Genomic DNA, 25899 nt, shown 5'->3' with positions numbered 1-25899 from the left:
CAAATGTTGATGAATATTCTGAAATATTTATGAACTGCTGGACCTAACTGCTCCCTTTGAATACTGCTGTGTAGACCAGGGGCTTTATATATTTTATGCCTGTGCGGGAAGAAAGGGGAACTGGGAAGACCCAGGATCCCGAGTGAGCCATGGACCCAGCACTCCTGCGCCACTGCCTGGAGCAGGCGGCCGCCATCCCCTCCTCCCAGCCTCTGGCGCCTCACCTGGGAAAGGGCAGTGTTAACACAGACTTTTTTTTTTTTGCTCAAAGAATTGCGTCAATATTTTGTGTCAAAGAGTTTTGTGAAGGGTGCTTCCTACAGACCTAAACTCTTAACTATTAGCATTAGATTAGGAGACACATTGCTTTAAGTGTAGAATATGAATATAAACCAAAAGAAGGCAAGGAAATGCTGTGAGGATATTTTTGACCTGCAAATTATAATCAAAACCAAATATTCCCTTTATATAGTCACCTCCATGAACTGAAATGTTTAGCTCCTGACACATGGCTTGGCTATGATAGGGCCAGGAGTTCAGGTCTCCTGCACCAGTAAGAAAAAAATGAGTAAATTCACAACCACCTCTACAAATATCAATAGCAGTTAACACAGACTTGGAACTAGGCTTGAAAACATTCTCAAGTCATTTCTAACTTTTAAAATGTGTCCAGGTGCAGTAATGTCAATCCTTTAAGCAAGAGTCCTGTCTTGGAATCAGAACCATGCCTCAGAAGTGCCCTTCATGTTTGATGGAATTCAGAGCACCCAGGAGGCGTGTGTCTGTTGGGAGGATCACCTGTGCACCTTCTAGGGCAGCAGAGAGGTGGCCACACCCAGAGAGGGTCTAGGACACGGGCGGCTCCAGGAAGGATGCCTGACAGCCGAGTGCCTGGTCATAAATGTTTAAAACAGCTGTATTTCTGGTCCCTTTTCATAAACTGAACTAGAGCAGGAACCAAAAATAGCTCTGCTACAAATTCTCTCCCGCCACCAATTCCCTTGACTCTGCTGTGTTTTCCTAACCTTCTCTAGTCCCCCAACACACACACACACACCCATTATTCCTTCCAAGGACTCATCCCTTCAAAGCCACGTGGCAGCTGCAGCAACACTAGGATTTAGCTGATGGCAAATAAATCACATCTCATTATCAATGATGTTCTATTTATTGCCCTCTGAAATGTCACTAGCAAAACCAAACATTCTTCTGAGCAGGCACGAGGAGGAAGTGCACACCGCGGAGACAGGACTTGGGGCCTGACTCCTGGCCTGACTGCCTCTGACACGTCCACCTCTCTCTCAGTCTCCCGGTGGCAGAGAGAACACACTGACCAAAGGCGAAGATGGTGCTTTCTCACTGTTACCAGCTCTGGAGGAGTCACGGTTTAACAGACCAGATTTCACTGAGGAAGAGTCAGACTCTCGGTGGGTGGAGGACAGGTTTGTTCTGCCTATACAAACATTAGCAAACATCTCAAAGTGCCTAAAATATAGACCAGCTATAGCTTTTTCATCGGAAAGGATCCTTCATACTTAGACAGTACTCCATCATGTGGATAGTTCTTAATTTACCACCTGTTTCGGAAGTTTGACTTAGTTCCAAATTTTCATTATTAAAATTATGCTCAAATGAACATCCTTATATATAAACCTCTGCCTGGAGTTTAGAATTTAATTGTGTCTGTTGCTCAATGTGAATTACATTTTGGGAACCCTTATACTGTAAATTCACTGAAGGAAGACTCTACCTCTGAGATGTCTTTGTTTCCCCTATGGAGTTATAGCTAAAACATAAGTTTCTGAAGTGTCTGCTGATTATTTTAGATTTGGTTTAGAGGAAGAAAGAAACCACTGAGCTTCTCCAGTGTCTCAGTCAGTCAAGAATCTGCCTGCCATACAGGAGATCCAGGTTTGATCCCGGGGTCAGGAAGATCCCCTGGAGAAGGGCACGACAACCCACTCTAGTATTCTTGCCTGGAGAATTCCATGGACAGAGGAACCTGGTGGGCTACAGTCCATGGGGTCGCAAAGGGTCAGACACGACTGAGTGACTAACACACACATTAGAGAAAGAAAAACTTAAATGACAAAGCAATCCCAGCACTATAAATTTTCTTGCCTCTTCATTCATCTACCCAAGCATTTTATTGATCACCTACTATGGATCACAGATGAGGCATTATAACAGACACTGAGGATTAAAAGACAAAGATGTGCTCAAGTTTATAACAGCCCTTGGAAGTTTCTTCATCTGCACAGAATTCTTTAAGTGGCATGTTAAGGGGTATATAAGTAAGAAGCTACACACAGCCTACCTCCTGTGTAGGACCAACTCTCAGCACTGTCTTTGCCCCAAGGGAAGAAATGCTCATCCAAGGGGACAGAGGCCCGGACACTCTCAGGGCAACACATACTGGCTGGCGGCGTGATATGCCTTGTGAAACCTGGCTCCTCCCATGTCTTCCTTTTCTAGGCACTCAGGTGTGCCTTTAGGCACCTGTAGCACCTCTAGCTTGGAGAAGGCAGTGGCACCCCACTCATACTCTTGCCTGGAGAATCCCATGGACGGAGGAGTCTGGTGGGCTGCAGTCCATGGGGTCGCCAAGAGTCAGACACGACTGAGCGACTTCACTTTCACTTTTCACTTTCATGCATTGGAGAAGGAAATGGCAACCCACTCCAGTGTTCTTGCCTGGAGAATCCCAGGGATGAGGGAGCCTGGTGGGCTGCCGTCTGTGGGGTTGCACAGAGTCGGACACGACTGAAGCGACTTAGCAGCAGCAGCACCTCTAGCTAGCACACCTCAGGCTCCAGGTGTGCCTGAGTATGCTGGCCTCATGACTCAGAGCAAGGTGAGTGTGGGCAGAGGGTCCCACTCAGGAATAGTGACAAGAGCCAAGCAGTGCAGTCTGACCTTTGACCCAGTGCTGCTCTGGGACAGGCGCCCGCGCAGGTCTGAGCAGAACAGTCTCCTGATCCTCTTGATGCTCGTTTCTTTGAAGTCCATCTCCCCCGGGGGCCTTCAGAGGAGGATTTCTCAACGTGGTACTGCTGTTACTCGGGTCAGGAGAACCCTGTGTTGTGGGGCTGCCCAGGGCTCTGGGGGTGTAGATGCACCAGCCCTGGCCTCCACCCAGAAGATGCCCGAAGTGCCACCCCACAGGCTGTGACAGCCAGGAATGTCTCCAGACACACCCAGTGTCCACCGGGGACAAAAGTCCCCCATGCCTCCGTGGATGACCACTGCTCTGGGGCAGAGAGGTGGCTGAAAGCAGACTTGGCCATCCCTGCGTCCCTGGCCACATACTCACCTTTAACAAGTGGCTCTTCCTCTGCTGCGCAAAGTCAATTTTTGTATACCTTTTGATGATAAAGCCATGAGGCTGTGCTAAGTCCCATGAAAAGAAATTCAAAGCATTCTGGCTTTCTGTATTCAGAGGAACAAGGTGCAGGGTAATCAGGACCCTGCATTCTAGGAGCACAGAGATGAAACCTGTCTTAAGAGCCGACCTTGGTGTCTGGCTGGCCTGTGAAAGTATTTGCTGAATGGATATAAATACGTCTGCTTCAGGAACAAAGGCATGTTAAATATACGTGTGTCCACGTGTGTACAGCCACTTAACCTGAAAACACCACTGAATCGTAACAAAGAGGCTTACTTCCTCGAAGTTCAAAAATCTCCCCAATCAACATGAAACACGGTTCAGCCAAGGCATCCTTCCTTCCATCTGCGTCATCACCATAATCTGATAGGTCACTGTCCTCCTCTGCCTCCTCCTGGGGGAACAGAAAAGTCACGGAAAGCAGGTCACTCACCCAAGACAGATGCAGGCGCCATCCCTCTTGCAGTGTCAGTTCTGAATGATGTCCTCATGGTTCAACCTCAGACAGTCCTTCTACTTCCCTACATGCAGAACTCTAGGCCTTTTCCAAAAAGGTCAAAGTGTATCTAACCCCAAGGAAAAGCTTGATCCCAAAGCCTTATTCAAGCTCTAAAACAATTCTGAAAAGCCTCTGTCACTGCATTAATGAGGAGTGAATTCGCAGATGACAAAATAGTTGTCTAACCATTTGGGGTTTTAAAAGGCTTTTCAGCTTAAGTGATTTTAAATTCACTGTGTTTTACAGGCATGTATCATTAAAGTAATTTTTTTTTTAAGGCTCTGAATCAAGCTGTTATTCTGTATTTCAGCTAGTCTCATTTCCTGATCTTCATATCAGCAACTTTCAGTTGAAAACTCATTATATGCCAGGCACCAGGCCAGTGCAAATGAGTATGACGCGGCACTGGACTTTGAGAGGCCCTGGGCTCTCTGCGGAGGTGACCAGGAAACATGCGGCTGTTTCTGTAGCGGGGTGCAGAGCGGAGGCAGGGGTGCAGACATCAGCCAGAAGATGACAGCCGAGGAAGTCCATTCTGCTGTCTGCAGAGGGAGCAGCTGGCACTGTGGGACCAGGGCTTCGGGGTTGGACGGCAGAGGAGCAGCCGGGAAGTCTCAGAGGAGGAGTCCCCCCACCACCAGAGGCTGCGGACAGCAGGGAGGACCTGCGGCCTGAGGGCAGATTTCAGAGGGCAGATTCCTGCAGTGGCTGGGCCACAGGGGACATGGTGAGAGGTTCAGGGATAAACGGGAGGTGGCAGAGGTGAGGGGCCAAGTCGGACCGGACACAGCACATGCGGCCGTGAAGAGAGGCAGGGAGATGCTGGGGAGGCAGGTGGGCATGGCATCCCCTGTGAGCTCCGCTCCAGCTCACGATGTAGCAGATGCTCCTTCCGCGGTCACTTCCTTCTGTCCAAACTCATTAAACCAATTCCAATGAAGAGGTGGAGGGGTCCTTCACTGAACTACAGAGATGCCAGATTTCAGAGACGGGCTCGGATAACTTCCCGGAGAGCCAGGTGAGGGTCGCAGCCCGAGTAAGGAGCCCACTGGAGGGAAGCCTGAAGCCCGGGTATGAGATCACCCACGTCTGCTGTCTCCCTCTATTCACTCCTTCACCCACTCACATCACTGCCAGGTTCATCTGGCTTTGGAACACACCACAGCTTTCCATCCCGAGGATAAAGCTTGAACCCCGCAGCCTGGCACAGCCTTGCCCCTCCTCCTACCCTCTGCCTCATCTTCCATCAGCCCCCTTCCCAGAGCCATCCCCCAGTCCAAGACCTGCTGACTGTTCCCTAACACATCCTTATGTCCTGAATCTCATTATCAGCTCCAACTCCTCCAAAGTGAAGGTCCCCATCCTGGGGAACAGCCAGGCCGCCTCCCGTAGAGGGGCTTCCGCAGAACCTCGGCCGCATCCCACCCACCTACCTGCTTACCCGTCCTGTCCCCCAACACGACCGCAATGGGAACTCAAGGGGGTTGCTTTGTCCCCACGTGCAGCAGGCCTGCACCAACACCTGCTGCTTCACACAGCCTGCAAGAAGACGTTCGCTTAAATACGTTTCAAAGACATACAACGTTTAGACAGCTCACCTCCTGATGCGAGAAGAAGTCGCGAGGGAGTCTTTCCAAAAACGAGGCTAATGAAAAACTGGCTTTTTTCCCCTGCACGTCAATAACCTTGAGGTAGTCAGGAGAAGGGCTCAAAAAGGCATAAAGTGCTTCACTCTGACACAGTCTTTCATCCGAAAGCAGATTCTGTGGGAGAAAGAGGATTAATTCTTCCTACATGGTAGGAACACGTCTATGCACTGGGAGCCCCCAACATTAAGATGAAGAGCTGGCTATCTCAGGAAGTGTACTTTCCTCACAATTCTGAATCTAAAACCATTATCCTTTCCCCCTGAAAGAAAATGCATTAGCCTGATTCTCACAGATCTCAATGGCAAACAACTCTGGGGAGGTTGACTGGAGCTCCCTTATCATTCTGCTGGTGGGAGATACTGGCCCACAAGAGAACTCATGGCTTGGGGCAACAGAAAAGTCTCGCTTTACAAACCGCCTGCAGATTCAGGGGCCACCACCTTTCAAAGTCAACTTAACTGTCACTCGTCTGTGTTGGAACAAGGTACGTATTTGCACAGCACACCAGGATCTCATTCAACCAGTTTCATGGCTACCTGCGGACTTTGCACGTCAGCTGAGCAAAGAGCTCTGTGCTGCCACAAGGTGGTAACTGCCTGCCAGGCGGCAGCTTTCTGTCCCTGGGCTGCCACACGCCCCAGGTGGTGCGTGCTTACATAATTATGTAACTTTTTATTGGCCCCTAAACTGGAAATTTCCTTGAAGTTCTCTATGTGCTTGTCTGGCCTTAGGAGAGAAGAAAGGAGGACATTGTCAGGTTCGTTTCTGTGCAAAGCAGGTGCTCCTGGCAAGACAGAAAGTCAACGATGTGACCCTAAGGATGTGCAAGTGTCTGGTACTCACAGACTCGGGATTGCGGGATAAACGAACCAATGAGAAATCCTGCCCCACGGATGGGGTGACCCCCTGGGGGATGGAACTCGAATTCTAAGGGCAGAACCCTCTCTGCTGGGAGAGGAGAAGAGAGGAGCTGCCCCATGAGGTTTGCGTTATCTTTGTTCAGATGCAAGTTGACATCTGATAAACCCTATGACCCTCCCTGGAAAAGCCCCTCTGAGCATGCCCAATACTACCACGCTGGGGATTGGGGTCCCAGGGGCACCCCGCCCCCAGCCCCCCACATTCCAGCGGTGGTCAGCTCCCTGTGTCCTGCAGAAGACTGGCCTGAGGCTGGAGGTTCTGCCTCAGGCGTGGGAAGGAGACTGCGGGCACAGGCCGCTGGACTCACTACTGCCTTCCCGGCCCCTGAGCGTGTTTATTCCTTTCACAGAGCCTTAAATGCTCAGCGGTATGTGAGCGTGGATGAGCAGGAGTGAGGTATTCTCCTTCCACCTTGATTTCCTGGCTAATCTACACTCTGACACTCCTTCATAAAGTCATAGGAACGGGTAACTAATGGTAAGCCTCAAATAATACAACAACCATAAACATGGAAGTGATTCAGGACGTGTTAAGTGTTTGGACTAAGTTATATTCTATTATGAAGGAAAATAAATTAATTATGTATGAAAAGTTAGACATGTTCTCAAAGACTATGTCCATGGGGCAAGGTATAATTGGGATTTTATCACATTTTAATGCTGAGAACAGAATCCCAGTCCCAATCCTTACCCCCGAGGGCTCAGAGCATGTCACTGCATGTGGCGGAGAGTGGAGGAAGGCTGTGGATAGGAGGGGACGAGTGTACAGGGCATTCTGGGAAGAGCAGACAGCAGGGTCACCCCCAGAAGCAGGTGCAGCGTAGTTGGGGGGACGGCTGGAGTAAGGCGTCTGCGTGTGAGGAACAATCAGCTAGGTTACTAAATATCTGTTATTAGTTTGCCTCGACAGGGACCCATATGTAAATATTCACATAAACACACACTCAGTGGAAATCGTCTTTTCTAGAAGGTCCTGTGGACCTAATAATATCTGCCTTTCAGACTAAACCTTTTGCATTTTGCTTTTCCCATTTGTGGGATGATATTATGAAACTTCAGTCGGCTGTGTAACCTACCTAAATATATCAAACAGTGAGCACTTTCAAATAAAGTCTTTGAGGAAATGAAAAAAAATTAAAACAGTTACTTCCTGACTTACAGTCCTCCTGGTGGAAAGACAAGCCGTCCTTGGGAAGTTGTTGCGCTGTTCAGGCAGGTGGTTCCCGCCCTCCGCCTCATCCGCGCCACCTAGTGGCAGCGCAGAGCACATGCTCCTCTTGGCACCAGGGCGGGGACCACGAACCTATTTCCATCACCAGCAACCCAAGAGGGGCAAGCCTGGCCCCTTTCCACATCCTCAGAAGTTCAGGGGTGCCCTGGTCTCTGAAGCACAGCTGGAAAGGTGGCTGAAAGGCTGGCAGCACCAAACAACCCTCCCTTCCTGGAGACCCTCCCTTCCCCAACAGCAGAGGCTGCAAGGAAATGCAAGTGTCAGCTGGAGGGGCCCAGAGCCTGGTTATATTTCTGTAAGAGCACTTAAACATAAATGATTCTCTATCCCACTTCTGCCATAATTAAACTTGGAAAACTTTTCAAAGATGCAACTATTTTATTTCCTGATGGACACACACACACACAAATTTATATATTTATAACAACACATACATGTTATCTTTAGAGAGAAATGAATATATGAGAGAAAAGCAGAAACTGATTAACACCTGTAAGGGAACTCTAGCTAAAATTTACCTAATTTAACTATGATCTGTACACCTGATTCAAGTGATTATAATATAGCCTCTATTGAGAATCTGCAACATCTATTAAGTCCCAGGACTTCCAGCTACTTCTTCATTGGCAAACAGTGTTTTATGAGGTCAAGGTTCATGCCCCCTGCCTCTGAGAACTAGGACTCGGCGGCCCATGGTGTGAGTGACTTAATTATAGTCTGAAGACAGAGGCCCCAGCTAAGGAAAAAATAAATAGTGGTTGCTACTGGAGACAGCATAGCTTTGTCCAGTCTTATTCTCTAAACATAGACTGAAGGAAAACAAGTGTTTAGAGGAAATCAGGAGACTATCTTTAGGACCATGCAGTAGGCAAAGAGCTCAAAAAGCATTAAGCACAAAAAGGAAAAAAAAAGGACAGATTGGACTAAAATTGAGAATTATGCTCATTAAAAGAACTCATTAAGAGACTGAAAAGGCAACCCACAGCACAGGCTCCGACAAGAGACTTACATGCAAACCACACACCCAACTCCTGCAAAGCAATGTGGAGAAGACAGGTGACATGACAGAAAAGTAGACACAATTTTAACTTCACAAAAGAAAACGGTCCAGTGTGGAGCGACCAGAACCCTGCATGCTGCTGATAAGAGTGTACAAACTGCTTTGACCACTGAGGATAAATGAAAACCTCCAACCTCCAGGGACCCCCCAGCAGACATTCACCAAAGACCAGCAGTGGCAGCTTCAGCTTCGCTCCCCCGCACAGTCTCTGGCTGCAAACTCTCTGAACGCCCATCAGCAAGAGCACGAACGGACTGTGGCGGGTGCGCACAAGAAGCCCATTCAACAGAGAAAACAAGGAAAAGGAAATCAAAGATGGTCTGCAATGAAGAAGTTCGGGACCATCACCCTGAGTGAAAGGAGTCACACAGAAGCGGGTCCACACCCTTCATTCATGTTCAAAACCAGCTGTAACTACATGGTTGAGAGTCAGGACTCTGGTCCCCTGTGGTGATACTGGCGGGACAGGAGACATCCTGTCTCTGGGACCGGATGCTAGTTACAAGGTGTCCAGCTACAAAACCGGAGAAAGCCTTACACATGGTATCTGCATATTCTATATCTGTACATCTGGTCCCATCACTTCATGACAAACAGATGGGGAAAAAGTGGAAACAGTGACAGATTTTATTTTCCTGGGCTCCAAAATCACTGCAGATGGTGACTGCAGCCATGAAATTAAGGCCACTTGCTTAATTTAAGGACACATTAAGCAAGGACACTTGCTCCTTGGAAGAAAAGCTGTAACAAACTTAAGTGTATTAAAAAGCAGAGGTATCAATTTGCCAACAAAGGTCCATAGAGCCAAAAGCTATGGTTTTTCCAGAAGTCATGTACAGATATAAGAGTTGGACTGTAAAGAAGGCAGAGCACCACCGAAGAATTGCTGCTTTCAAATTGTGCTAGAGAAGACACCTGAGAGTCCCTTGGACTGCAAGATCAAACCAGAAAATCCTAAAGGAAATCAACCCTGAATATTTATTGGAAGGACTGATGCTGAAGCTCCAATACTTTAGCCACCTGATGTGAAGAGCTGACTCACTGGAAAAGACCCTGATGCTGGTAAAGACTGAAGGCAAAAGGAGAAGGGGACGACAGAGGATGAGAGGGTTGGATGGCATCACCAACTCGATGGACATGAGTTTGGGTAAACTCCGGGAGATGAAAGACAGGGAAGCCTAGCGTGCTGCAGTCCATGGGGTCACAAAGAGTTGGGCGGGACTTAGCGACTGAACAACAACAACAGTTTAACTACCAAAAAAAAAAAAAAAACCACACACATACACACACACACACAGAAAAACAAAAATAATAAAAACAAAGAAGGAAAAAAACCCCCAAATACCCCAAACCCTAAACCAAAGATATTTTGAGGATCTGGCATGACATGTGAGAATAGAAGGCGAACAGGCAAACCCTTAGAATGGAGTCAGTTTAACCCCAAGTAACTAATGTTTCCTTCCACATCCAAAAAGTTTTCAGTGGCTTACCTGTAAAAACTTATTTAATTGATTCTTTGACTTTTCCATAAACTTTTGATCTACAGATTTGAAAGGCAGCTTGCTAAGAGAAGGCAACTGGACTTTTTTTAAAGAAGGGAAACACTGTGAGGGAAAAGAAATAAATGTTAGTTATCTCAAAATTACATTTAAAGCTTTAAAAATTTATTTTAGATGTTTAATAAGAACAAACCAAGTAACTTCCTCTTGTATTCATTTCCTCTGAGACTGAACACCTTGAAAACCTACCTGTTCTAACCAGGCTCAAAGAATATGGAGGAACAGGACATGTGACAAGAAAAGCTAAGACTCGTCCCTAGACTGACAAGCGCCTGGAAGCTGGAAATCTTGGAGCCAGGCTGAGAAGATGGGTCTGCACAACAGCACAGAGCACAGGGTTCTAGGTATGGACAACTGACTCATGGCAAGAGTTTTTCTCTTGGAATGTGTTTTGTTTACAACACATCTGCAAAACCTTATCACGGTTGACAAAAGTAGAGCCTGGGAAGAACCAGCTTTATTACTGCCTTTCAGGGCAAAGTGCAGAATGTAAATATATTAATAATAATAATAATGGATGTCAATAAATAATAACAGGCTTTTCTTTGTGGATTAAATCCTGTGTCCTGCCAGACACTGTACGAGAAGTCTGGCGTGAGTAACAGCTATGCATGTGTTTAGCTGCTCAGTCGTGTCTAACTCTTCACGACTCCACAGACTGTAGCCCACCAGGCTCCTCTGTCCATAGGATTCCCAGGCAAGAATAGTGGAGTGGGCTGCCGTTTCCTCCTCCAGGGAATCGTCCCAACCCAGGGATGGAACCCAAGCCTACACTGGCAGGTGGATTCTTTACCACTGAGCCACCAGGAAAGCCCACTACGACTGTGATTACTACTAATAAAAACAAATAACGTTTGCCACGTGCAGCACATCCTTCTAAACGCTCTGTGCGTGGTTACTCCTTTTATTCTCACAACAGCTCTGGGAGGCGGCTGAGATGGCACTTCGTATCTGTGCCCACTGATGAGGGCAGAGAGGCACAGACAGACGGAGCGGCAGGGTCAGTCACGAGCTGGTGACCGGGGAAGCGAGGATCCAAACTGGAGGCAAACTCCGGCAACCTGGCCCCAGAGTCTGTGCCTTCGAACACCGCACTTCACTGACCCACTCCTTGGTGTGATGCAATGCAGTATGTTCTACTCTCTATTGCTGTGACCCTGAACGGATCCCGTTATCCTCTAACGGGTCACAACTGGCAGCTTTGAAACCACTGGCCAGAGATACCCTCAGCTGTCCTCCAGCTCTGGGGTTCTGTTGGGTTCAATGGAAGTCAGACAGTGATCTGTGTATTCAAAGACTCAGACTAGACTAAACGGTTGACCCACAAGTAAATTTCCAACCACCAGGCTGAAAATACCACTTTTCCAGTGTCAACAGCAAAGGGGAAAGAGGGACCAGTTTCCCTGTGTCGTTAAAACGGAAACGGGCCCTGAGATCTCTTCTCGCTCAGTAATTCTAAGCCTGTGCCACAAGCGTTCGTACCTCACTAAGTCTCCGGTGTAAATTCTGAAACTCACTGAGCCTCCTGGGGACCGTCCAGTTCTTGGTTTCAACTCCTCCAACTTCCTGTAAGCTTACTGTGACAAAGTAACAGGGCATTTGCTCGCCATTCTCTTCTGTGACCTTGGAGAAACAGGTGAACACAACAGCAAGAAAGAGCACAGTGAGCAGACGAGACGTGGCAGGCAAGATCCCTGCACCCCTCCAGACGCCCTCTCCCGGGCGTGCAGGTCCCGCACGGTCCCCAGGACTTGAAAAGGATGGGCTCTGCTCTGGCATTAGGCTACCTTAGAGGGCACAGCCCACCTGAAACCGGGCCTATCCTAACCTCAGGGGCCCTCACAGAAGCAGAGGGATTTCTTTGGTGAGTAGAAAAAGAATCAGAGGAAGCACAAGAAGGATCTGACATGCGGTGCTGGCAGAAAGATGGACTGGGCCACGCGGAAAGATATGGAGTATTTCTAGGACCTGAGAACAATGCCAGGCTGACAGCAGGAGAACAGAGACCTCAGCCCCACCGGGAACTGGATTCTGCCAAGAACCTGAATGAACTTGGAGGTAGACTTCCCCCAGATTCTCCAGACAGGAACTTAGTCTGGCTAGCCACCTGACTTCAGCCTTACGATATAGTGAGCAGAGAATCCAGTCACGCAGCTGGACTCTCAACCTGCAGAATTGTGAGCAGAGAAGGATGGGGGGCCTCCCCCGTTTAACACAGGACTCCACACACCGTGGTTTCTGTTTTCATGAAATTTCACATTGGGAGATGTGATTTCCTCTACCTCCCAACTGAAGACAGCTCTTAAGCACTCACACACACACCCTGTCATAATTCAGAAAAGGCCACCATTGCTCCTAATGTAAATGGATTAGAGAAGAAACAAAAAGAAAATATGCTGAATTGAAGCTTGATTTAGCGTCATGAACCGAATTAGAGACAAAGAGTAAACAGAGAAGCAAAGCAAAGGGACGCAATTCTGCTGAGCACCAGCTGAGCCCCAGCGGGGAGGAGGACCACCGTCCCTCATGGGAGGCAGGAGGTAGAGCACAGACAGCCCACGACTGTCCCGGGCGCGCACAGCTCACGGCGCCTCGCCTGGCTTAGAAAGCCGGAGGGGAACACCTCCTCCACCGTTCTCACGGGGCTGCTTCGTGGATGCTGGGCGGTCAGATGACCCCTCTGTGTCCACTGCTGTTACCTTTTCAGGGACCAAGGTCACAGCAAGCTCCTGAGTAACAGCTGATGACCAGGGCAAAGGGCCTTGTGAGGGTTTTTCCTCCTTCCCTCCCCTCCTCAGTATCTGCCTTTGGAAGACAATTAAAAGCAACTGTGCAATGCCAGAGGCAGCTCTGAGCAAAGCTGGGGAGGTAACAGAATCTGTACCCCATCCCCAGGGGCTCCTCTTTTATACCTTTTGACACCACATCCCCTGAATGCCCCTTCCGAGACTTCCACACCAAAGGTGATTCCATCAGCAGTGAGGAAGTGTTTCTCATGGTGTTCCAGGCTCTGCGCAACCTCCCCTGACCCGCTGTCCCCCTTCCCCTCAACAAAGGCACCCGGCTCTGCACCTTAATGGGAGGACAGCAAGCACCAAAGGCACACTGAGGGCACTCGGTAAGCGCTCACGCGGCATGGCTTTCAGGCCGGCACCTGGAGAATGTGCACAGTTTTGCTTCCTAAACTAGAAGTGAATTTCAGATTTGTGAATTCTAAGCCTTTCCCCAAGAAAGAGTGTCAGGCCACTGATGATGGGAAAAGCAGGGATGGACACAGATAAGTTGGGCAGATGGGCCCTTGAAAATCTCAGGAGTTGAGTACTGGTCCAGACATATGAAACAATGATGGAGACCAACAGTCACACTGAGCATCAGTAGAGAGTGTGTGTGTGTGTGTGTGTGTGTGTGTGTGTGTGTGTGTGTGTGTGAATTGTAACCTCCTAATTTATACCCCCACCACCCCACACCTTTCCCCTTTGGTAACAGTAAGTTTGATGCTCTTGAACTGTGGTGTTTGAGAAGACTCTTGAGAGGCCCTTGGACTGCAAGAAGATCAAACCAGTTAATCCTAAAGGAAATCAGTCCTGAATAATTCATTGGAAGGACTGATGCTGAAGCTGAAGCTCCAACACTTTGGCCACCTGATGTGAAGAACTGACTCACTGGAAAAGACCCTGATACTGGGAAAGATTGAGGGCAGGAGAAGGTGAAAACAGAGGATGAGATGGTTGGATGGCATCACTGATTCAATGGACATGAGTTTGAGCAAGCTCTGGGAGCTGGTGATGGACAGGGAAGCCTGGCGTGCTATGGTCCATGCGGTTGCAAAGAGTCAGACACAACTGAATGACTGAACTGAACTATAAGTTTGTTTTCAAAATCTGTGAGTCTGTTTCTGTTTTATAAATAAATTCATTTATATCATTTTTTAAACTCACATTCCACAAGTGATATTATATGATACTGACTTTCTCTGCTTAGCATGATAATCTCTAGGTAGGGTGGACCTGACTTTCTTCTCCAGGTGTCAACAGTCAGTTAAACAGAAAGGAAGTTTACACTAATGATATAAATGTATAAAGCATTTTTCCATCAAATGAAATTATTTTTACATTCAAAAACAGGGATATGGTGTATTCTGAAAACTACTGTCCCATGTCCCTCAGAGAAGAGCAAAATATTTTCTAATTCCAGGAGGAAATATTCATTATTAAAGATCTTAAAGCTACTGATGTTTGAGCCACTGACATCAGCAGGATGGATCAATCGGAAATACATTAAAAATTTTTCATCTCCAAATTTCAAGTAGTGTTTTCCATTTTTTTTCAACCCTCGGTAGAAAAGGAAATTGGTAATTTGAGGATATCAACTGTTTCTATCTGAAAGTTGCTTACGATTAGTGAACGAGGACAACTTTCTGTCTCAAGGGGAGGGAGACGAGATCTATACCAGGCAACCCAACAAACAGCTCCCGGTCAGGAAGCAGAACGGAGATACGGAGCGAGTAAGGCAGGACCAGTGCAGTCCAGAAGGATGAATATAAGCTTTCGATTCCCAACCCTAATTCTTTGGGACAAAATCTAATATGATAAAGTCAAACTTAACACTCTGGGAACAAATACGTAAGCAACTGGGAAGGGAAGCAGTCATACCTACCTCTCCACTGGTGATGGAGGCTTTCCACAAGCCCAGGTTCTCACACCACCAGTCTGTTCGCGCCATATGCAACTGGAGGTCTGTGCGTTCTTTCTCTATTAGAATTATCTCCTCTTTCAATTTAGAAACAATCTGTCACAGGGGAAAACATCCTGGGAGTTACAAAACCATCTAAAACTCTGTGCAGTTCACGAAAGTAGCAGGTTACCAAATCAACACACACAAGTCAGCTTTGTTTCTATATACTGACAATGCATACTCCAAAAAGGAAATTAAGAAAACAGTTCCACTTACAATAGCATAAGAAAAAAATCACAAAATACTTAGGAAATTAACTTTAGCAAGGAGGTGAAAGATTCCTACAATGAAAACTACAAAGAAAGAAAGAAAGACATCACTGAAGACACAGATCAAGGGAAAGACACCCTGCAATTTACACAACTCTATTATTTGAAGCCAGTGTCTTTGCCTCAAAATTCTCCTGATCATGCAGTCCACAAGGACCTGTTCCTTCTTGAGAGAGCCTGCAGCAGCTTGTCCTGCACTGTGTCATCAGTACGGGCTGTAATTGTTTGATCTCTGGTTCCACCGTCAGCATGTTTGCGCCCCCCGCCCCCACCCTGCCCCGCCAGGGCAGGTTTCTCTATTCACTCTGTTTCTCTGGTTCTTCATCCTGCTGCACCTACTCATCACTGAGGCTTCTGAATGCACCTACAGAAGGGGCCAGAGGAGATAAAGCTGGCAAAGCAAAGAGCGCCAGCCGTAGCTACATTAAGGGAAACCTCCCTGTCAGACCCACGAAGCAGGAATGCAAACCAAGAGGCTGCACCACCGCCTGGGTGAGATGCTGTTTACATTTTTTTTTTTTAACTTTCAAAATCTCTTCGTTTGTAGCAAAACAATCCTTTTTTTTTTTCCCACTTTTTTGCCACACAGCATGGCATATGGGCTCTTAGTTCCCTGACCAGGGATCAAACCTGCATCCCCTGCACTGGAAGCAAAGTGTTAACCACTAGATCACCAAGGAAGTCCCCCAACAATCTATTTCTTGCATAATTCTATGAGATGATCTAAGTTGTGCTTGGAGTGTTTGAAAGAAAAAAATATATATATATAAAGATTGTCCCTGCTTAGTTAACTCACTTCCAGAATCAACTATGTCACAAGGGGCAGTTCAGCCCCTTTCCCAAAGGCATGCAGACAAGTCAGATAAAAGACAGAGTTACAGCCGAGGGTGGAAAACACAAACCAGACCCTAACAGGTAAAAGACAAATGCCCCCTAATTCTATACTCTAAGCAAAAAAACCCAAACCCATAAAAACAGAAAGAGTGGAACTTACAGAATTTCTATCTATCAAATTAGAAAAATGGCAACTTTTACAGACAACCTTGAAAACGGAAGAGTTACCTTTTTGTCGGGTTTTGGCGCATTTTGAATAGAATTTAGAGCTTGCCTTTTATACTCAAGTTTCTCGTTTAGTTCTCGTAGCTTGTTCACAGCAAAGCTGGCTTGTTCATTAACCCGACTGGAGCCTTCATCCACAGCTTCCTCACCGACCTCACCTCCCGAGTCCTGCGGGAGAACGTCACGTGAGCCACCGTATCCCATAAAGATGAATTTTCCCTCAGTATTACCTACACTACAGGCTCTAGGGCATGACAATGCACCGCTCCAAATCACCGGACTCCACTAAGGAAAGAACCATAGTAGAAAGCCTAGAAGCAGCCTGCTTTTTCTCAGCAAAGTGAAAAATCACAGTATTTAGGACCAAAGGAACTGGTATTTGGAATTGCAGTGAAAAAAGAAATATTTAATAGCCTAAAGAAAGGAGAAAAGAAATTTCATATTGCTATCTCCCAAACGGGAACCTGCATAGAACAAGGGAAGGCAACTGAGTTATCTTTCCAACTAAACCCAGATGTTCTGTGCCTAAACTCTGCCCCCAAAATGCTGAGACCTGGCTTGCTTGCTTTTGGTCTCCTAGGATATTATGAAAAATTCATGCGAGTCTCTTTAAAATCAGTTTAGTTCAGTCGCTCAGTCGTGTCCGACTCTTTGTGACCCCATGGACTGTAGCACGCCAGGCTTCCCTGTCCATCACCAACTCCCAGAGCTTTTAAAATAAAATTTCCAAATTCCCACTAGTGAAGGTATTTTTAGCATACACTTTGCTCAGTCCTTCTTTTAAAGATGTATTTTACTAATCAAGAGGTAGATTATTTTACAAGTTAGATGGCTAGCACTTGAAAGTGACTTAAGAAAAAAAAAAAGAAAGTGACTTAAGATTCATAAAGAACTACATAATTTGGGAAACACCTGAATAGATTACCAACAAACAGCATGTTAGTAATTAGATTCATGAGCAGCAAGAGCAGGAAGAACTGCTCAGAACTGTCTTCTGGTTCGTTTACTCCTTAACTTTCTTCCAGATTTTTTTCTTCTAGTTTTTCTTACTTGTAACAAACAGTAAAAAGAAAAAATGTCAAAGGAAAATATTAATAATCATAGAACACCAGGCTATTTTCATTTTTATATATTCTTCCTAATTCTTGTCCATGAGTATATGTATTATGACATTATTCTATGCCTTTACACGTTCAAGAGGGTATTCTGACTTTCTCATAAAATATATTACTACAGTGCTGCATATTTGAGGGTACTGTAATCTTCAAAATTATAATTGCTATGGCTGCAGAGTATTCTATGAATTGATAATAAACTGAGGCATATTCCTATTGCTACTCCTGCTGAGGGTTGATTCTGCTTTTTTGCCATCCCAGATGTGTTAAAATAAATTCCACAGTGCATAAACCTTTTCCCCCCTACATTTTAATTATTTTCATAGGATAAATTTCTAAAAGTGACTGTACTAGAACAAAGAATAGGAACTTTCAAAAGGTCGTTGATACATGTCACCTTTCTTTGAATCCTAGGTGACGCTGGACAGACATTTTTCATGTTTGTTTACGATTTACTACCTATCATATCAACAGTCATTTCAAGTCTTTATTCAATTGATGTGTTGGATATTCATGCTTTTACTAATCTGAATAAACTGCTCACAACATTTACACATCAACCATTTTAATTTTTGAGCTAGAGATAAAGATCAGTTTGTTTTAGCTGTGCTATTCTAGAAATAAAATGCAGTGAGTAATGACCAATTAGTTTAGTGGTTCTGCTCACTGAAAATGTAGAGATCCATAATAGAACTTTTTTTAAAAAGTCTGAATGAAGTTCAGAGACATCCACTTCTAAAACTATCATGAAGAAGCACCTGATTCCTCAGGGCTTGAGACATAGTGAAGTGGACAGAGAGAGAGAATCCAAGATAAATTACAATCTTTCTATGTAAAGTGACTCTAAAACACTTTTTCTTTGTACTTTCAAAACCTTCAAATTCATATAAATCATTAATAGTGAAAGGGAGATGGCCACTGGGCTACCCAAAATGATCTAATACACTGTAAGAAAATTAGACTTCAGGTATGGTTGGACAAGGTTTGTTTCAAAACATCTTAATTTCACCTGATTGTGTTTAAACTCCAAAATATTTCCTGCAGGTCTTCCTACATTCTCTGCCTCTCATCTTTTCCCCATCCTTTTTGTCTGGTCTCAGGCTAGACTGTCCAGCTACTGATTCTCTTACCCGGCCTAAGTCGCAAATGTCTCCCCCACCCTCCAAGAGTCCTGCCCTCACTTTTCAGGCATCAGACTCACATGTGTCTCAGGCAGGACAAGGAGGTCTCTGACTCAGTGCTGGGTAGCGGTACCCAGCCGGTCAGAAGGACAAAGAAAGCAGCACTGACCAGAAGCAGTGAGGTGCTTCGAAGTTCTATATGTTACAAGATGAAGGCGCACACCATATCTGACTCCCACAGTCTGCCCTACCTACTCACGTTCAACGCGTAACCACTCGAAAGGCAGGAGAAAGGTAAATGAGACTCACCACTTCATCCTTGTTGGAAACCAATTGTGAGACATGTTTTTCTTCCTCTTTCATCATCAATTTCTCATACAGGTCGCTGACAATGAATGAAGGGTAATACCTATCCTTCAGGGTCTCATAAACATCTCCCTGGATTTTGCAGAACACTTCAATCCCTTTATTACCCACAAGACATTGCTGGATTTCTTTGTAAAGTGACTTTTCCACTGATATTTCTTTGCTCTCCACAAAGAAATTTTGGTAAATTTCACCAACTAATTGTGGGATTTCATTCTGAAAAGATGGGAAGATAAGGAAAGAGAAAGTATGAAATACTGTCTCTGAGAAAAACTATTTTCTTCCGAATTCTCTGCATTTTAAAGGTGGAAGGAAGACCTGGAATGTGGGGTGAGTGTGCAGCTTTGTGGGCATGTTCAGGGCCAAGGGGTGAGCATCAGACCTTGAAAAAACCAGTTGAGTCCTTAAAAGGAACACTTTACATTGAACAGTTAACAAATATAAATTCTTTTTAATGCTGGAAGGAAAAAACAAAGAATGAGAACAGTTCTCTTCTTGCACTGGATTCCCTTCTCATAAATCTCAGTTTCACAGGAATATAATTCATCAGCTAAATTCAATTTGACTTTTCCATCTAATATAAATAGAAGTGCCAACTTCCTACTCCAGAAGAAAGTCAATATAATAATTGTGGAAGTAAGAGACATATTCTTCAGAATGATGACTTACTACAGTGTAATCAAGCTTGGTCTTAAACACGACACTTAAGTCACAGTGATCCTACTTTGAATGTGCAAACATCTCTTACATCTGATTAACAGAACCTTTGCATTTCTGCTAGAGACAACTCTAGGAATGACGCAAAGTCTTTAACAGTAGCAATAAAATGAAGACAAACACCTTAATGAATACTATGAACATAACAACATCATGGAACTTTTACATCCTAATCAGTGTTGCTAGATCAAATATAGTTATTTGAGGAAGCTATACCCTCCTCTTACTGTACTGACATTTTTCAACTTGTTTTTAATAGTTTAGGAAATTTTTTAGATTGCTCTTTACAGTAGTCCTCTGATAGCAGCCAAAGCCAAGTTTGTAGTCAAGTCTGGTAGATAAAATACGTAATAAAGCTGGCTAGTACAATATTGAGTAAAATGAGGTCATTGGTGGCTTATAAATTAACACTGAAAGAAATTCCTAAGATTTCAAAATGCTACGAGACTGGATTTAGTTCCTTAACCAACACAGTCTGTGATTTACGATGTATTCTAAGTTGGTGTTAAGCTCTAGCAACATTCATATTAAGTGTAAATGAGTAATTTAATGCAGATAGTGCTCTTTGGGCTTATTTTAATAAGCCTCTCAGAATGTATGTATTATATATGCTGTATATATTGTTATATATGTTTGTTGATACAAATTCACAGATATGTATTTCACATTCTTCAGCTTAATTCTTAAATATATATTGAGAACTTGCTGAGCACAAAACACAATGCTCATTATTAGGCTTTCCTCTGTAACAGACATTTGTAATCAAGAATTATTTTTTGTCTTCCTTAACACAATCATTTTAAATAAAAGGACAGTTAAGTGTGCACATTACAATATTATTAAAAATAACAAGGTTATAAGAATGAGGTACAGGTGATAAAACCAAACTTATAATAGCAAAGTGGGTAAGACGTGCCTTTTGATAATGAATTACAAAATAACTACCTGAAATTAAATTCAGCAACTGGGTACATTTGTAAATCTTTTCTCCTTGACTACACATTTAAAAGCACTTTCTATAAAAATAAAATCTAATTTTATTTACCATTGTGGGCTAGAACATAATGCCAATAATATGTCTGGTTTAAAATACTCTTTTAATGTATAGCTTATCTTACAGCTTTATTGAAAAACACAGATACACTGCCTAAAACGCAAGTTTTCATCAGCCAGTGATTAACATTCCTTTGGACCTGTATATCCTACCTTGTTAGCATTCTTTAAGTACTCCACAGACTCCCAAAAACTAATTAGAGCTCTCTTGTCCATCCTTTCCATGTACATTCGAAACTGCTCTCGGTAGACAGTGTTGGCCAAGATATCTTCGAACTGAAGAATCTATGAAGCGAATGTAATTAGGAGTTTTTAAAAATCTAAATTTAAATATCAGTTCACTTTGACTTCCAAAGGATTCATTTTCACACTCAGGAAAAAAAAATGCCTCATTTTCTAAGGTCATAGAGTGCCTGTTTCACCTTCCTAAACTTTAAATTGAAAAAGCTTACTGAATATTCAAAGTGCACATATTCAAAAAATACCAATTTTCTATTAACCATTAGCTCATTCAGCAAAGGATTTATTTGGCTTCTATTCAGTATCGGGTGCATTTCTAGGAAACAGATAAAAATCCCTGTCTTACGTGATGGACTGCTGAAAGCAACCACGCTCGTAGTAGAAAAAGTCAAGAGAGATGTTTAAAAGACCAGGTAGCTGGACTCTAATAAATTGGTATTTTTGTTTTCCATCCTATTTTCATATAGGTAAGGAAATCTACAAATGATTTCATACCTTGCCTTTTTGTTTATAATATCACATTCATTTGAAAAAAATCTCTTGTATGTATCATATGATTTTAATTGACCCATAAAAGTCCATTGTATGTCTAGCATTCTATTCCCATAGAATAGAATGATTCCACATAGTGGAATCAAAATGTCATAAATTCTTTAGTTAGGCAAAAATTCATAAGTTTTCTAAAACATACATATCATACACATTATTTACATATAACAAAAACTTCTCTACTATGCTTGATAAAGGCTTGAGATTTATAATTTTAAATAACAGATATGCAACAAGCAACAGATTTACTGTGTAGCACTGGGATCTATAGTCAATATCTTGTAATAATTTATAATGGAAAATAATTTCAAAAATAATATATGTGTATATGTATTACTGAATCACACAAAAAAATTCTACTTTTTGAAATTTAAAAAAAAAAGTCCAATGTATGGAAGTTTCAAAATTACCCCTTCATTTACCATTTTGAGTGCTTACATCATAAGAAAAACCACTACCTGAAGACACAGTGCGATCAATCCTGAGCACAGACCACTAAAGAAAAAGTGGATGACCTTTATAGTAATTCAGGACTTAACAAGGAAAAATGCCGCAAATTAATTTAGAAGGGACTTAACTCCTATATCCTTAGTTATCTATTTAGTAATAAAAATGATGTCTAAATATAATGCGAAGAGGGCAATGGCACCCCACTCCAGTACTCTCGCCTGGAGGATCCCATGGACAGAGGAGCCTGGTGGGCTGCAGTCCATGGGGTCGCTAAGAGTAGGACTCACTGAGTGATTTCACTTTCACCTTTCACTTTCATGCACTGGAGAAGGAAATGGCAACCCACTCCAGTGTTCCTTCCAGGGATGGGGGAGCCTGGTGGGCTGCCGTCTATGGGGTCGCACAGAGTCAGACACGACTGAGGAGACTTGGCAGCAGCAGCAAGTATAATACAAGAAAAGGAAAACTTATATTTAAGATTCTTAAAACTAATATTGTAGCAGGTAGAAAAATTTCAGAAATGTTATCTCTGAGATTTTTCTAAAATCAAGTGCATATGATCAATGCATGTTCACCTCCTCTGCCATGCACAGTAAGTCTTCAATCTGTTTTGTGGGCAGAAACGGGCAGGCATTTTTCTAGCAGCTTTTGGTAACTAATTAAAGGAATGACCATCCCTTGCTACAGATCATTAATACTTAGGATGTAGTGTACTAACTTTGGGAAATCATAGAACGTATCCTCACTTCAGGTAAACCTACCAGTGAGGCATTTTAAAGTAGAAGTCCTAACTGTACAGGCTCCAAAGAAGTCTGAAGGCTCCGATAGCAACTCTGATAGCAATGACAGATTACTCGGAGAACAACCCATTTTCAACACAGGGAGGAGCTGAGCAGGAGAGATAGCCAACAATTCTAAGGAAGTCTTCCCAGTCTAATCTCATAGACTGAAGTGAATTCCAAATTAGATACAAATTCTTGATTTTGCAAAATTAAGCCCAAAACGTCTTCTAAAATATTAGCCGCCTTTATTCTCTTATTGTGTCTTATGAACACTCTTAGGTTTAGTTCTAAAAGTGCACACATAAATAAATGGCAGGAGACCTCTCTCAAGTCTAATTTAACATCTGATACACCTCATATCTCAGCTGGTGAATTAACCTTTAAGTTCTCTACTCCAAGCGTTTTGTTTTTGCTTTTAATTTTCTCTTGAAGCCTGCATAAGCCTTTCACTGAGTAACGCACACTAACGGTGTGGGTCTGGGTGACCAGGATGAACAGATGGCACACTTTTGAGTCAAATATGTTAGCGTGAGATGAACTCAATCTCACTACATTAATCTGAGATGAGCAATTCTCAGTAATTCTGAGACTCCGTGCAGAAGTGGGAAAGAGACCACTGGGTAGGTCAAAGTGGACACTACTGCTCAATAGATGGTTTAAAAATATAAGTGTATATACACAACATAATGCCAATTACCATTTACTAAGGGCTTCCATACAGCAAACACTATGCTCTTGTGTTAATTTCCTCTGTTGGATTAACACATTTCTTTCTGTCCTAAAACCGCTGGTAATTCTGGGAGGGGTGCTGCCACAGAGAATCTCTGGGCAGAAGACAAAAAACTGTCCTGGTGGATGTTCCATGCGCCAAAGGCCATGGCGTGCTTCAGGCTGGAAGGTGCCCTGTGATCACTCTTTATTCCCCGTCAGGGATTTTTATTTACTTCTTTTCACTATGTCCCAGTCCCACTGGATCTGGTTTCATGATGCGTATGCTATTAACTTAGTTTTATGTTTTGTGTGTGTTGTTTCTTAACCCACAGGCCAATTTTTCTATAGGAAATACATCCCTATAGCACTCAAAAGGACCACAAGGCCTAGAATAGTAAATAAACGTTCTCCTAAAACACCCAACATGTTACCAAGAGGGACCCAGGCCCAAGATTCTCTGCCCGTGGAATATCCACAATATATTCCTGAAATTGTCTATATCAGACTAAAGAGAATGTGGAGAACTAGGATCCTGGGAATGATGTTTTATCCTGAAAGGAGAGTTCACAATTGGATTCCTCTTACAGTTATGACATCACTAAAACATACCCCCAAATAATTAATGCCAGTTACAACAGATGTTTATTGAGTGCTCATTATATACCGACTACTGTGGTTATCATTTTATGTGCATTATTTAATTCCATAATTATCATGCCCTGTATGGTCTGTGCAATTATTATTACTTTACAAACAGAGTACAGACAGGCTAACTGACTTGCCCAAAGTGAATCCCCAGTGAACTTGGGATTTAAGAGTCAGGCTTTCTGACTCTGTAACATAACGTTTTTGTTGTTGTTGAAACTTTTTATTTTATATTGGAGTATAGCTGATTAACAATGTTATGATATTTTTCAGCTGGACAGCAAAGGGACTCAGCCACACATATACATGCATCCATTCCTGCCATCCAGGCCTCCACATAACACTGAGCAGAGTTCCCTGTGCTCTACACTAGGTCCTTGTTGGTTACCCATTTTAAACAGAGCAGTGTGTACATGTCCATCCCAAACTACCCGTTCCCCCTATCCCATAATAAAATACTTACTCTTCTTAAGAAATTACCTGATTTGATTTCAGGCCAAAAGATTTAGCAAACTAAGAACAGTACGGAAGTCAAGAAGGAAAGGTGGGTTGAGAGCTCTGTAAGAACTTCAGGAGAGACAGAGCCAGGGCGTCTTTTCCATTCAAGTGCAGGGTCCTCAGCTACACTCAGACTTGTGAACCAACCAGATCCGGGTTTTTATATAGTTCTGTCTCTTCCTATCCACATGGCCTTACTAGGTAATTTACTTACACCAACTGTCTCGTCATCTTTTGTAAAATGGAGACACAGAATACATATTCATAGCACTGTGGTGAGAGCTAAGTAAAATAACCTCTAAGAGACATTCTGCTTCACTGCCTGTAATTTCTATCCAATTAGTAGTGAGTAATCTGATTGGGCCCTTGAAAATATAAATACGCTCCTCTGGGATGGCGGGAGGACAAAAGGGAGACAGGAAAACACACACAGGCGTGTACACACACACACACGCATCTCACACCTCCTGATCACACCAATTACCATGCGCAGAAGTCAAGGATGCCAAGAAGTGTGGATTCTTGACTCCTAAAAGTCAACATGTGAGTTTATGTTAGGGAAGACATGTTTTAGGTTAAATACCAAGAAGTGAAGGCACTGTCCGTGTGATGACATCAGCGTTCATAACAAACACGAAATGGCAAAGCAAGAAACCGCCAAGTTCTACCTTCTGGCTCTGAGGCCCTTCCCCCTCGTCGAAGGCCCCGTCCTCTTGCTGGTCATAGGCAGGGCCTCCCAGGACTCTGATCCTCTTCTCACACTGCTTCTTCGCTACAGTCAGCTGGTTAATATACCTTTTCATGTTCCTGGCCCTCAGGAGGTCAGCCTTCATGGCGGCAGTTTCTTTACCTTGAATGAGACAGATAGGCGGTAGGCAGTCAGAGGACAAGGTGCCAAAGAGGGAGGGAACGTGGTCACGCTGGGCCAAATCTGTGAAAATGTGGGGCTGAAAATTTGCCATCTGTGACATGGATAGACCTGGGGGTCATTATATTTAGTGAAGTCAGTCAGAGAGAAAAAAAATAAATACTGTATGCTTTCACTTATATAAGGAATCTAAAAAAAAGAAACAGACTCACAAGTAATAAACTAGTGGTTACCAGAGCGAAGAGGAGTGTGGGGAAGGTCAACACAGGTAAAGGGGATTAAGAGGTACCAACTGCCAGGTATAAAACAGGTAAGATACAAGGACAGAACATACAGCACAGGAAACAGAGCCAATATTTTACAATAACTATATGGCGTATATCTATAAAACAGTGAGTCACTAGGCTACAGGGCTGTCT

At 43.9% G+C, this 25899-nt stretch overlaps 1 protein-coding gene across 14 annotated transcripts in view; it reads right to left on the bottom strand.

The window, feature by feature from the left end:
• SNX25 (sorting nexin 25) overlaps window positions 1-25899 on the bottom strand; it is a 97706-nt gene that overhangs the window by 5038 nt on the left and 66769 nt on the right. For 5 of the 14 annotated variants that reach the window (XM_086380031.1, XM_086380025.1, XM_086380029.1 and 2 more), the window contains exons 7-15: window positions 25281-25462; window positions 20891-21022; window positions 18911-19183; window positions 16369-16533; window positions 14960-15091; window positions 11786-11926; window positions 10235-10348; window positions 5483-5647; window positions 3662-3779 (exon numbers count right to left, since the gene is read on the bottom strand). In XM_086380031.1, the coding sequence (XP_086236157.1) occupies window positions 3662-3779; window positions 5483-5647; window positions 10235-10348; window positions 11786-11926; window positions 14960-15091; window positions 16369-16533; window positions 18911-19183; window positions 20891-21022; window positions 25281-25462 (1422 nt within the window). Of the gene's footprint in view, window positions 1-2916; window positions 3475-3661; window positions 3780-5482; window positions 5648-10234; window positions 10349-11785; window positions 11927-14959; window positions 15092-16368; window positions 16534-18910; window positions 19184-20890; window positions 21023-25280; window positions 25463-25899 lie in introns of all 14 variants that reach the window. The other 9 variants (XM_086380024.1, XM_086380017.1, XM_086380023.1 and 6 more) reach the window with 6 other exon arrangements.

This window comes from Bos grunniens, chromosome 27 (assembly GCF_055505025.1).
Source record: "Bos grunniens cultivar Pamir isolate PY7600 chromosome 27, Bosgru_T2T1.0, whole genome shotgun sequence".
Classification (NCBI taxonomy): Eukaryota; Metazoa; Chordata; class Mammalia; order Artiodactyla; family Bovidae; genus Bos; species Bos grunniens.
Note: the sequence above shows the minus strand (reverse complement) of the source record. Positions and strands in the feature narration are given on the sequence as shown.